The 14,141-nt window shown below is 36.2% G+C and overlaps 1 protein-coding gene across 3 annotated transcripts in view; it reads right to left on the reverse strand.

The window, feature by feature from the left end:
- LOC150106485 (pyridoxal phosphate homeostasis protein) overlaps nt 1–14,141 on the reverse strand; it is a 171,803-nt gene that overhangs the window by 47,582 nt on the left and 110,080 nt on the right. For all 3 annotated transcript variants that reach the window (XM_090392475.1, XM_090392473.1, XM_090392474.1), the window contains one exon: nt 7,280–7,521. In XM_090392475.1, coding sequence (XP_090248601.1) covers nt 7,280–7,521 — 242 coding nt within the window. The remainder of the gene's footprint in view (nt 1–7,279; nt 7,522–14,141) is intronic.

The raw sequence follows: 14,141 nt of genomic DNA on the forward strand, positions 1-14,141 counted from the left end.
TAGAAACACAAGAACACAAAGAATCAGAAGATCCAGAACCGAAAAAGTTTACGACAAAAGAATTAGCTTAAGTCTTTCTTCTCATTGAAGCAGGATTTGCTAAGCTTGAAGAGCAAGATCCTAACACTGAGCGGCTTACCATGCAGTTAGTGAGAACATTAACTACTACATGACCAAAAAAAAAAAAAAATCAGTTAACGCCTATTTGTTCCCGTATAGGGAGTAGGCGGAGCCGTTTACCCTATCTAACTTTTTGGAGACTGAGTGGCAGTTCAATCTCCACTGGCAACCAATCAGAGAGATAGCTGGCCCAAGGCTATCACTGATTCATTGGTATGCAGTGAAGGCAGCGGCAAGCTAGTGCCGCCATCTCGTTGTCCCTAACCCTAACACAATATTTTTAATGTCTGAAAATAGTGTGGATTTGACGGTCGATTTTCTTGAGTTTACGGGACAAAAAAAACCTGAGTTTCCGGGAGAAAAAACCCGCTAGCCTGTGCCAGAGATCGACTAACTCGGGAACCGGTCAATAAAAGGCTTCGAAAAATTTCCTCTAGTCGGCGACTAGATTTGAACCACCAACTCCTTTCTTTGTGCAGTCAAGTGCCGTAGAGTGTAAATGCCACTTCTACTTTGCTACATGCTACAAGACCATTTATAATAAAAAAAAAAGAAAGAAAAACGCTGTGCAAACAACTCTATATATCTTTTTCAAGAAATCAACTTCAGTGTTAAGCTCCCCTCCTCCAGCAATAAAATCAAAATCTGATTCTATTCATCCGCTTCACCCACTTCATCTTCCGATTAATGTTAGCCTACCATCTTGCCTCAAAAATGTCCCTTCCAGTAAGCAAGACATTAATGCAACATCAAGGACTGTTAACCATTAATATTCGTTTTTAAAATTTCTATTCCTATTTAAACTTTTTGTATGACTGTTTTCACATTCTGTTTGTTTGAATTATAGTTTCTGTAACTTATTATTACAGTACAGGGGTATTATTATTATTAGTTTTACACTGTATTATTATTGCTACATATGAGCAATTATAGTATTACTATTACCATTTATGTGCTATTCATCAGGGATCCGAATTGCATACAAATCCAACTTAAAGATGTTCCCAGAAACGTATCTCTTTCTTAACCTGGGGACTGCCTGTATATAATTTATTAAAATTAGTAATATTTTGCTGGTTTCTATCCAGTATCTTCAGAGCACAAACTGCAATTGTGACAGTACACAGCACTCAACTAGATCATTACAGAAACAATTCAAATTGCAACTAAAAAAAAAAGAACTAATGTCCATGGAACCTCTCTAGGAGCCAGATAACCATAAAGTTAATTTTGAAATACAGGCTATTGGGTCTCAGAAAGACTGTCTCCCAGAACTTTGGCAGAAATTTAGTAGTGATTGGGGGAGTATACCTCATAACCAATGCCGATTCTAAAATAGTCTCTTAGACCTACAGCAATGTCTAATGTAGTAAAGGCATCTTCTTTCATTTAATCCTGTGTGAAGGAACATCTGGACCAGTCTGTCAGTCTTGACTTGCCATATAGATGGTCACAGATATAATTTTTGTGTTCTTCAAGGCAGATGTTTACCAATCGACAAGTTTGATCGGTAAACAAGCACAAGAAACTCCATACACTCCAAGGTACGCAAGAGGATGAAGTTGGTCCTTAGAAGAAATAATGAAGGTAGCCAGCTGAATGAAGAGTTTGAAAGTGCCATGGAGATTTTGAATAAAATAAAAGAGATTATCCAATTCGACTTGTCATTTGGTAAAGCATTCTTTTCAGACAGATCCATTATCCCTGTGGATGCTGATGGGTGGGAACTAGATGAAAAAAAAATATATATATAGATGAGTTTAGCATATTCAAGTTATTGCAAGAGCTTGATTTAAACACTGTAGTGAAGTTGGATGGTATAACAGTATGGGTACTGAAGGAATGCATGAGAGAAACAGCAAAATACTCCTGACCTGGTTACTCAACTGAGTCTCAGCATGATGATGATTAATAATTACTAATAAATGAAATGTGAGTGAGACAGAGTTGGGAATGGTGATGCAGCGAATTATAGTAAATTTAGTTTAATCCTTTATCCAAGTGTGAGCAAACAAAGCTTGCACTTGAAAGTATCTTCAGGACTGGGGTAAGGTAGTGCAACACCAGGACAACTCTTTGGCAACTCCTATAGGTGGAGATGACTTTACTAATGCTTCTGGCTGGTATCTCCACTTGGGCCTGGCTCCCACTGAAGAGACCTCAATAAAGGTCGAAACTAGTCTGGGTAGCGGCCCTTCCCTTGATGCATAACATTAGACATATCCGCAAGGAGATGGGTTTTGCATTATCGGAAATACTGAGATAGGAGTGTTAGTAGCTTGCTCCACCTTTGCAAGGAGTCATCCTGGTGTTGCACTACCTTACCCCAGTCCTGAAGATACTTTCAGGCGCAAACTTTGTTTGCTCACACTTGGATAAAGGATTAAACTAAATTTATTATATTCTAACGAAGTGAAAAATTAACTTTCAACAGCAAATTATAGATCAATCAATATCTCTGGTGTGGTCATCAAGGTATTAGAAAGAAAGGTTAGAATTGCATCCAAAGATAGAAAGACAGCACTATGATCCACTAGATAGGCAGAATGATTTTTTTGTTAAGGGTGGTTCTTGCTTTAGCAATCTGTTTGCATTCTAGAATAGAGTAAGTAACAGATCTAGATAAGAGAAATGGATATACTATGTTATCTTTGGATTTTGCCAAGGCATTTGGCAGGATTCCATATTCAAGGTTCTGCATGTAAGATATTTATAGTTTAACTTGTATATTAATGATAATGGGGATGGTCTAGAGCAGGAGTCAGCAGCCCACATGCAGCCCATATAAAGTTGACCATACTTATATAGCATGTGGCCCGTATGTTGAATTATTTAAATAATACATTTTATAATATGAATAATAAATTAAAAATAATTTTATACCTATACTTCGTGATATCACCTGTGCAACTTGGAAATACAAACAAAAGGAAACTTTTGTTGGTATTGTTGAAGATTTACAAACGGAAGTTTCAACAAGATTTGTTGATTTTCACAAAAATAGCATCGAAATGCGATTATTTTTGAACATTTTTAATGTTGACATTGATGACGTACCAAACCAACTATAGATGGCAGTTTTGGAATTACAGCACAATGAAGCATTAAAGAACACATTTTCGTTAGAAAATATCCAAAAATTTTATCAATACTTACTAAAAAATATGTGAAGTATTAATTAATTTTGAAGTATTAACAGTTTCACAAAGAAGATGATAGTCGCATTTGGAAGCACATACATTTGTGAATAAGCATTGTTTTAGAAAAAATATATTTTCTTCTTGAACTGACTAATGAACTTTGCATGCTTCGATTCGAATTTGCACCTCAGGTTGTAAAGTGGATCTAGATAATCTGGCTAAGGGAAAACAATCACAAAAGTCACATTAAGCAAGGAGACACACATATTGTGATGCATAAACTATATTACTTTGTTTTTACGTGATAATTTTTCATTGAATTTCATTTTCATGCTTGTTTCATATCTCGTACTTTAAATATTTTTGTGTTTTTTAAAATTGATATAATAAAAATTGATAACTTAAGTATTTTTTCACTCCCTATTTTCTCTTAATTAAATGCTTGCGGCCCGATTATTAAAAATAAAAGTTGAATGTGGCCGCGAGTCTGAAAAGGTTGCCGATCCCTGGTCTAGAGGATGATATTCAGTTATTTCCTAATGACACTGAATCTGATGAGTGATAAGGAAAATATCTGATACAGAATCTAATGCCTGACTTGAGCACACAAATTCTATGGATATACGTTAATGATGGTCAGTTTAATGTTTCTGAGTGCAAGGTAATGCATTTTGGAATGAGGATATTGCAAGAGAATATTACATTAATGAGAACTTACTACAGTTGAAGAGAATGCTAATTTGTAATAAAAAGTTATTCTCCATTTTACCACATCTGAACTATTGTGCACATATGGTCACTTGGGTTCCAAAGACATGAGGAAACAACTCATAAGATGCAGTGATGCAGTGTCATGTAACCAACATGAAAACTGCCCTATGAAATTGGACCTATGAGGAGACTAAGGGAATGTGGTTTTCGTTGTTTGAGGAATAGACAGAGGAGATCTGGCAGAAACATACAAGTTAATAAGGGAATCAATCATCATCATCATCATCAAATTCCTGCCATGTACCCTCAAGGGGTGTACAGGATATGATAGTACTACATGAAAAAAATTACATCATTACTAACTTCCTATCTACATTTTTCCTCCAAATCAGTCTGTTACTTGTCAAGACTCCAACATTATCAGATCTTATATTTCTATCGTCTAAGGCACTTTGTACCGTATCAATCCTGGATGCTGACAATGTCAAGTTCTTTCCTAATATCCTCGTTTTTAATATAATATTGCCATTGATGCCATCTGTTCATGCCTCTAATCTTTCTCAGGACTCCTTGTCACCTCGGTTCCTTCTTGATGGGGAGGAGGTTGAGAGGATCCAGAGGCGAGTGACTAAGATGATAGCAGGTCTATGGAATGAACCATATGAGAACAGGTTGAAGATTTGTGGGTTGCAGAAACTAGTTGATAGGCGAAAAAGGGGAGATATGATTGAGACATTCAAATTGCTAAAAGGATTCTATAGGATTAATTCAGATGATATTTTTGATATCAGGACTGGTGGTGGGAGAACTAGGGGACACCCATGGAAGCTGGGCAAGAGCGTGGTTAGCAGGGGTGTTAGAGCTGGGTTCTTTACTTTTAGAGTGGTAAATGAGTGGAATAAGCTGCCAGAGTCTGTTGTGGGTGCTATGACAGTGAGCGAGTTCAAGGCAAGGTATGATAGATACTGTGAGAATGTTGAACAGCTGTGTGAACATGATGTTTAGGGCCTCCCTCGATGAGTCTAAGGACTCCTGGAGTAGCCCGTGGTAATAATAATAATAATAATAATAATCCACCTATATCTTGGTCTTCCTCTGGGTCCTTTTGCTGCAAACCTGGCAGAGAACACTTGCTTTGCTAATCTTTCCTCGCCCATTCTGTTTAAGTGACCATACCACCTGAGATTAGCTCTGCTAATGCATTCCTGGATGCTGACAATGTCAAGTTCTTTCCTAATATCCTCGTTTTTAATATAATATTGCCATTGATGCCATCTGTTCATGCCTCTAATCTTTCTCAAGACTCTCATATCTGTGGTCTCCAGTCTTTGGTCAAGTGTTTTACTTCTGACCCAGCTCTCAGATCCATAAGTTAAAACTGGTTTGAACACTGTCTTGTATACAGCTAATTTAGTGTTCCGACTAATTTCTCTCTTATTCCATACAAATTTATTCAAGTGACTTCCCACCATACCAGCTTTGCTGATTCTGTTGTCTATTTCTATATTTAATTTACCATCTTCAGTAAAAATCGTGCCTAAGTAGCTGAAATGTTTTACTTGTTCCACAGGTTCTCCATTCACAACACAGTTGACATTTTCAATGATTCTGCCTATTTTCATTGTCTTTGTATTTTTATTGCTGACCTTCATACCATATCTATTACAACAACTATTCAATTTAGTCAGAGAATCTTGCAGACTTGTAGCGGATTTATTTAGAAGTATAACATCATCTGCATAAAGCAAAGAGCTGACGTTAACATCTCCAATTCCGATATCATGTTTAATACTACTTTCCTTCATAATGTGATCCATATAGATAATAAATAACAGAGGGGATAATGTACATCCTTGTCTCACACCAGATTTAACATTAAACCATCTTCCTGTACTTCCTTCAATTCTAACTACTGATTTACAACTCAAATAAAGACTAAGTATTGCTTGATATAATGCCCCATCGACACCATATAACTGCAGCGTATTGAATAGCTTCTCTCTTGGCACCTTGTCATATGCCTTTTCCAAATCGACAAAACTTAAATACAGATCCTTGTTATATTCCTATGCTTTCTTGACTATTTGTCGTAAAGTGAAGATCTGATCCTGACAGCCTCTATTTGGCCTGAATCCAGCTTGTTCTTCACCAAGCTTTTCTTCCACAATTCTTCTCAACCGTTTCTCAAGTATACTTGCATAGATCTTGCCAGGAACACTCAGTAGGGAAATACCTCTGTAATTCTCACATTCAGTTTTATTTCCCTTTTTTATATATGGGTACTATGAGAGCTGTACTCCACTCATCGGGAATTCGTTCCTCTGTCCAGGCTTTCTGAACTATGCAGTACAGCCACTGTAACGCTCTTATACCACCATACTTCAGCATTTCTGGTCTAATATCATCTACTCCTGCTGCCTTTCCACATTTCAAGCCTTTGATGGCTTTTTCTACTTCCAGTATGGATATGTATTCCTGACTGCATGCCTGGTCAGTGTTTTTTACCACTGTGCTGTCAGCACTGCTTGTTTAATTTAGCAGTTTTTCAAAGTAATTACTCCATAAGAGAATCAATATGATACAAATTCAGGTGCAATTTTGCAGCTTATGGCTGGTGTGTGTGTGGGGGGGGATAGACCTCAGGTTCATCTCTAGAGTGGTTAGGTTTTCTCATGGTGTGTGTTTGTGTATGTGAAATAGACTACCATTAGATACTACAAGCATTGAGAGAGAGTGAGATGATGATAGGTATTTAGATAGACTACAAAGGGCTCTTCTTAGTGAGTCCTCAAACTCTGGAGGAACCAGGATAATAATAATAATTACAGAATGTCATCCTAACATTATCATACCTTTAAAATTTCAAAGTTTAAAACTTAAATCAGTAGCATTCTAACAGTAGTGATTAAAACGTAGAATTTTTACAATTTTTTAACGTCTCTCTCACCCATGAAAGTTATAAAATAGTACATTAGTAATATGGGTAGGCTAACAATATATTTATTCATTTTTAAATTATTTTTATTTATTTTTTAAATAAATAAATATCTGCAAAACACCAGAGACCAAACATGACACATTATTAAGCCACTTCAGACCTCCAATAAGCAGGGGGTTGATAGTCTCACACTGGATGATGAAATTCATCTCCAAATTTGATTACCAAATCAAAGCAGTTTAAAATTTCTTATTACAATTCATGATCCATATGATTTTGTGCATAAGGTATTCCATACATTTTGATAATGCTCAAAGTGCATATAAATTTTAAAATATTTTAAGAATATATGATTTTACAGAATACTTACTGCATGCTCAAAGTCACTTGACATCCCCATGCTTAGTTCTACATCCTCAACTGCTAATCCTATAGTTGTGCATATTTGCTGTCGGCATTCTATAAGACTCTGAAAATCTGGATTAGGTCCCAAATTAAGATCATGGTCTAATCTACCTATTGTCATCAATCCTGAAAACTTCAAGTGTGGACATTTTTCAATAATGTAGTTTATTAAACTGTTAGCCTCCTCTGGAAGTATGCCACTTTTATCTAAGAAGTAAACCATTCAACAAATAAATAGGAATGTTTCAGAATAAAAACTTTAAAAAAGTTGTTTTCAATTGTTTGAAATATACACTTTAATTTACAGTGTAAAAATGGCTATTATCACAGCAATGGCAAACCTTTCCAGATATGTGCAAACAATTTTATACTCCAGCATATATGAAACTACATTACTGTGTATATAACATATAACAGATTTTTATTCCTTTTTTTGTTTATTCTCAGATTTTTTAAATGCAATTCTAAGTAATTCGTCTTTTCCATGTTGATTTTTTTTGTCATTGGTTTTATTCGTGTGTTTTGTTTATCGGAATGCATTTCTGCACTCAATTGTCATTATCTTGTGCTCCAACTTTTAGTTGCATACCATCATGACTCTGATGATCAAGTCTTTTGCCAAGTTTTTTACCATCTTTACCTTCAAAAATTTTCACAGGTACTGTAAATTAATATCCTTTAATTAAAACCTCATTTCATTTTATCTTTTTAACTTAGTTGTTATAAAAGGGACTGCTCCATTACAAAAAAATTAGTTTTTTTCCAACTTTTATCCGATTCTAAACAATTGTAGGAGCATTGTGATTTTTCAGTATTCAAAATTATTAAAATGTTTATGTTTTATATATTTTAAGTTCAATATGATAAGTTAAAAGCTTAAATAAGAAAGAAAACTTTGAATGATTCAGTATTATTTATAAAATTTGTGAAAATTTATTAATATTATAAATATTACAATTATTAAGATTTGCAATTTACGGATTATGTAATTCAAAAATATTGGATTTCTAATGGGAAGTATTTTTTAATCGATATAAAATGGGGAGGGGGACATATTGAGTGCTTGGCATTGCATTTATCATTATGATAGCATTTCCAGGGAGTCCAAGGACTCATCAAGAGAGGGCCCTTTTTTAGTCACCCATGCATAAACACCTCTCTCTCTCTCTCTTTCAATATATTAACTAAAGATACTCTCATAACATCTAACAGTAGCCTACACAACACAAGAAGAACCTCACATGCTTCCTGACCACATCTTTAGACAGTTTCAAGGTCTACTTGTCCCAAGTTCTCTCCCACATGCAATAAGCTGCAAAATCAGACTTGTATGTACAAAAATATGATTTATGTTTCTTTTAGATCACTTCTCTGTTGATTCCTCAAACTCTAAACAACATTCTTTCAATCTGTCCTCATATGGGAATATTTCATAGGTCAGTAATCATCTTGGTCAGCTAATGCTGAATCATTTCAAGTCTCTCCAAATACTCAGACCAAGATGACTATATCTGCACAGAGTAGTTCACGTGATCATATCAAAGTCTTGTAAAGTAGGAAAATAAGTTTTTTATTTATTTTATTTTTTTACAAGTTCACGTTCTTTTCAACATTTTAATCATCCAATGTGATGCCTTAACCACCTTAGAAGTGTGACCTTAAGCTGCAATTCTCTGTCCACCAAAACCCTTCTTCTTCTTCCCTCATCCAAATCACTAACTTCACTGAAAATTTGCAGCAATTTCCCATTAATATAAAACTGTTTGATATGTCCTCAGTCCAAAATGCACAACCATACACTTAGAAACATTAACTTGACATGCACATGCCCATAGAATTAGCCTGTTCAAGTCAGTCTGCACGGGTACTCGATTAGATATGTCTCTTATCACTTGTAATAACTTGTACAATCAGCAAGTAAATGGATATCAAACTCAAGACCCTCCTCAAAATTGTTAATATACAAGTTAAACAACAATGGCTCAAGCATAGAGCCCAGCATTGACATGCACATGCCCATGGAATTAGCCTGTTCAAGTCAGTCTACATGGGTACTCGATTAGATATGTCTCTTATCACTTGTAATAACTTGTATAATCAGCAAGTAAATGGATATCAAACTCAAGACCCTCCTCAAAATTGTTAATATACAGGTTAAACAACAATGGCTCAAGCATAGAGCCCAGCATGATCACCCTATTTTTCATAGTCTCAGCAACTACCATACATCACTTTTTTGATACCTATTAGTCAGCTAACCATGTCACAAGTCTCTTTTGCACATCTATCCCTCTGACTTTGTATCATAATCTCACATTTAGAATCCTATCAAAAACCTTAACATAATCCAGAAGTGTCATAGTATCATGGCATATCCATTTCTGATATCACCCTATTAGGGACCATGAGCAGACTGCTAAAACAAGATCCATTTTAACCTCCCTTCCGGCCGAGGTGGATGAAATAGCGAGACCAAATTGCACTTCTATTCCATGTTATTCAATGGGTGTTACAGAATCATATTCAGATTTAGCTGGACGTTTATAGATATCATGGCGGTTGGGGGGGGGGTGTTAACAAAACTATGCTGTCCTCTACAGGATCACTGTGTTATCTACCCACATTTGGATGTAATTCCTAATCAGCCTTTCAAATATAAACACACCAGAAATACTAATTGGTCTGTAATGCATTGAATCAGTCAGCTCCACCCTTCTATAATGGAATTAACTTGCTTGCTTTCCATTCATTAGGAATCATCATGTATGTGCTGAAACTCAAATTGAATAACCAGGTTCAGGGGTATTGCTATCTCTTGAACTCCTTTAGTACCCATGCCAGTAATATATCTAATCCCACTGCTTGTTAAAATCCAGCTCTTGCAATTGATTTAATACTTTTAATACATTTATTTTTTCACCCACTTTTCTCCTCAGCATCCACTTAAATTGAACACTTAACTCAGATATTTCTAGTGCATCTGACACTTTCCTATCATTACAAATTCATGAAGGCTATTTTTCCATTGTCATTGTTTTTTTTTCTTGTTACACAGCATTAAATTTCTTGGATTTCTCTCGGTCTGTTTAGCTAACTTCCTTTCATAATCTTTGCCTCCCATAGTCACAGAGTTTATCCCTGAATCTCATCATTATACCTCTCATAATATGGGATCCACAATATTCTTTTCTTTATGCAGCTCCTGCTTTTTAAAATGCTATTCATTCATTTAAATGTCAGATGATTTATTCTGCTAATTCACTAATCTATATTAGAAATAGATTTTTAATTTATTTTTTGAATAAATATTTAGTAACATTTACCCAACACTTAGTTATCAATTTATGTGTGTATTATGTAAGACTCAACTAAGAGAGATATCTTATCTCTTCTGAGCTGCATCCCAGAACTCCCCCCCCACCACCACCAGCTTCCTATTTCATGTGAAATAGGTAGCAGGAGATAGGGCAGAAGATAGTTCTATTTGGTATACAGAAAAAATTGTCCTTCGGAAAGATGTGAAACTGAGATATTACTGTATCAAATGCCATATGCCAATATTTCTTTGTTCAAACATTGATCTTGGTATGGCACATATCTATGTGCAAAATATGCATGTTTATTCAGAAGACAGAATTTAGATTCTTTATATTTCAGCATGAAAATGTCTCGTATACCATACAGGCTCAATAACATCATCACATAAATTAAAGATGCCAGGAACTTATATTCTTGGTTTAATCCCTTATCTAAGTGTAAGCAAACAAAGTTTGCATGTTAAGAAACTACACAACTGAGCAACTCATATATAACTTTCAACATCTATTTCTAATCCAGAGTATTTTAGTAATAACGTGTAACACCTTTTGGCTACTTGTATATGGAAATATGACTTCTGCGTTACTTCAACCTTGGTATCACTTCTGGGTCTATGCAAAACCAGTCTGGGTAGTGACTCTGTTGCATAATGCTGTGCATCATGGGAAGAGTCACTACCCAGACTGGTTTTGCATAGACCCAGAAGTGATACCAAGGTTGAAATAATGCAGAAGTCATATTTCCATATACAAGTAGCCAAAAGGTGTTATTACTAAACGTTATTACTAAAATACTCTGGATTAGAAATAGATGTTGAAAGTTATATATGAGTTGCTCAGTTGTGTAGTTTCTTAACATGCAAACTTTGTTTGCTTACACTTAGATAAAGGATTAAACCAAGAATATAAGTTCCTGGCATCTTTAATTTATGTGATGATGTTATTGCGCCTGAAAATCATCTAGTCGATATGCTCACTGGGTGGGTTGGCTGAGTGAACATGTCCACTCTTTAACCAACAGACTATTATATTTTGAATCCTGAAATAGTCATCGATGTTTGTGATCATCTTTAGGCAGAGATGAATTTAATGCCAGTGTTAGACCTCTTATCCCGTTTATTGGAGATTCAAAAAAGTTCCAGTTTGAGTTCTACAGAGGGATTTCTGGATTTTTTTTCAAAATAATAAAAAAAAACCTTAGCTCACCCACAGTACTAATGAACAGGTTTACAACCTTCTGTGAGTGGGAGCTACATAAATAACACCTGGCAAACCAGACAATCTTAAAGAATGTTGGACCATTCTTCCTTAATCATGAGTTTGTATCATTGTCTCCTAACTTTAAAATTAGGACAATGATAGTCAGACAAAGCATTCTCGCCCAGAGTGCAATGTGATTTATCACTCTAGTGCTTCCAATCCTCTGTGTTCTGGCTGCAACATTCTGTACATAAGCATGACCTGTACTATTTATGCCCTGAATGATGTTTGGATTATGTGTAGCTACCTTTCGGTAAAGCTTGATATTTCTACACTATCCTTTGGAGTATACATTGATCACTTGGTATTACCTTTCTAGGTGTTCCTCTGTGCTTGCTAGCTAATAGGTGGCACCCTCACATTTCTATCAGCTATCTGCAATTGATTTTCATGAGAGAGGACTTGAAAGTATTGTTAAAGGTAGAGAAAGAAAAGAGTGACAGAGTTAGAATGGTGAGTCTGTTGCCGCGGTATGACAGAGAGGAGTTTAGAAGGAGGACCGTAATCACAAATGACATTATGCGCAGGTTATGCATATGATGTGGTGTTGAATGCATGGACGTGTGGAATGAGTTTGATGGGTGAAAAGATTTATACAAGATGGATGAGCTGCATTTGAATGGGTTTGGTGTGCGGAGACTGGAAAAACTGTTGCTGAATGAAGTGAAAATGGATGTGCAGAACCAGGGAAACTAGAACTACCAAGGAGGGGGGGGGGGGGAGAGAGTGGATATGCGGACATCAGTGAGACAGTTGAGTGTAAGAATGTATATAATGTACCCGAGCCAGTACTAAGGACAAAAAATGGGAATGGGATATTTAGAATAATGTATCAAGATAGGGGTGGGACAAAGGGATCAATGCATTTCATGTATACTAATGCCAGGAGTAGTAGGAACAAGAAGGAAGAATTTTTGGCCTTGATTGGCTCTTCCTGGCCACAGGTTATTGGCATCAGTGAAACATGGCTGAGATGATATAGTTAGTGGGATAGAATGTGTAGGTTATGGTGTGTTTAGGAAGGACAGAGAGAATAAAATGGGGGCAGGGGTGCTATTGATGATAGCTCATGAACTGCAGCCTAGGAGAATTGTAATTGTATCGCAGGATAGTGAAAAGAGCTCATTTGAGGCTATTTGGTGTGAGATTGAGACTGGCAGAATAAAATATATAGTTGGGTGCTGCTATAGACCAGGTGATGGAATAGATGGTGGAGATAGTATGCATAAACAAATTGATGAAATGAGTGGAAGGAGGGTAATTATTATGGGAGATTTTGATTATGGTAACATTGATTGGAAGGATGAGAGGACACATGTGAAGAAGGAAATGAATTTTATTCAATTATTAAGGGATAACTATCTGAGACAGCATGTAATTGAAACTGCTAGGGGTGTGAGAGTGCTTGACCTGGTAATAACATCTCAGAATTTGACCGTAATGAATATGACCATGTTGCCACCTATTGGTGAGAGTGATCATAAGGTCTTGACCTGGGAGGTGGCTAAAGGTGTGGAATTTTCGATTAAGACAGAGTATATGTGGAATTACCGTGCTGGCAAGTATGGCAAGCTTAGGAGATTGCTTGGATCAGTGCCATGGCATGTACAACTGCAAGGGCTGGATGTCGATAGCGCATGGGAAGTGGTCAAGGATCATTTACAGGAGGTTATGGCTGATTGTATACCTAGGGTACAAATAGTAAAACAAGTAGGGGTTAATTGGATGAATAACACCATTAAGCTTGAGCTGCAAAAAAAGAAACAACTGTGGAGGGAATTTAAAGAAAGGGGGTGACCTGCAGGCACACAAACGGTATAAAGTGCAGGCCAGAAGGGTAACGAGTGTGGTAAAAAAAAGCAAAAGCGGATTATGAAAGGAAACTAGTTATGCAAGCTAAAGAAAATCCAAAACAGTTCTTTCAATATGCTGCAAGCAAGAAAAAATCTGTACACAGCAAAATGATTTTAAGGAATGATGATGGAAGTCACTGAATCAGTCGATATAGTAGAGTTACTGAGCGAGCACTTTACAAGAGTATATCATTCAGGTGGTCACATTGAAAAATGAAGGAACCATTAGTTTATATGGGAATTGTGATGAATGAAGTGGAGGTGAATAGTCTATTACAGAACCTTAACGTGAATACATCTGTGGGATTGGATGGTATACCGGCACCGGTCTTACATGAAGTGGCTAAGGAATTATCAGTGCCCTTGACCATGTTGTTTAATCCGAGTCTCGGGTCTG

Source organism: Typopeltis vanoorti, chromosome 5 (genome assembly GCF_054136105.1).
Source record: "Typopeltis vanoorti isolate ZY-2024b chromosome 5, IOZ_Tvanoo_1.0, whole genome shotgun sequence".
Classification (NCBI taxonomy): Eukaryota; Metazoa; Arthropoda; class Arachnida; order Uropygi; family Thelyphonidae; genus Typopeltis; species Typopeltis vanoorti.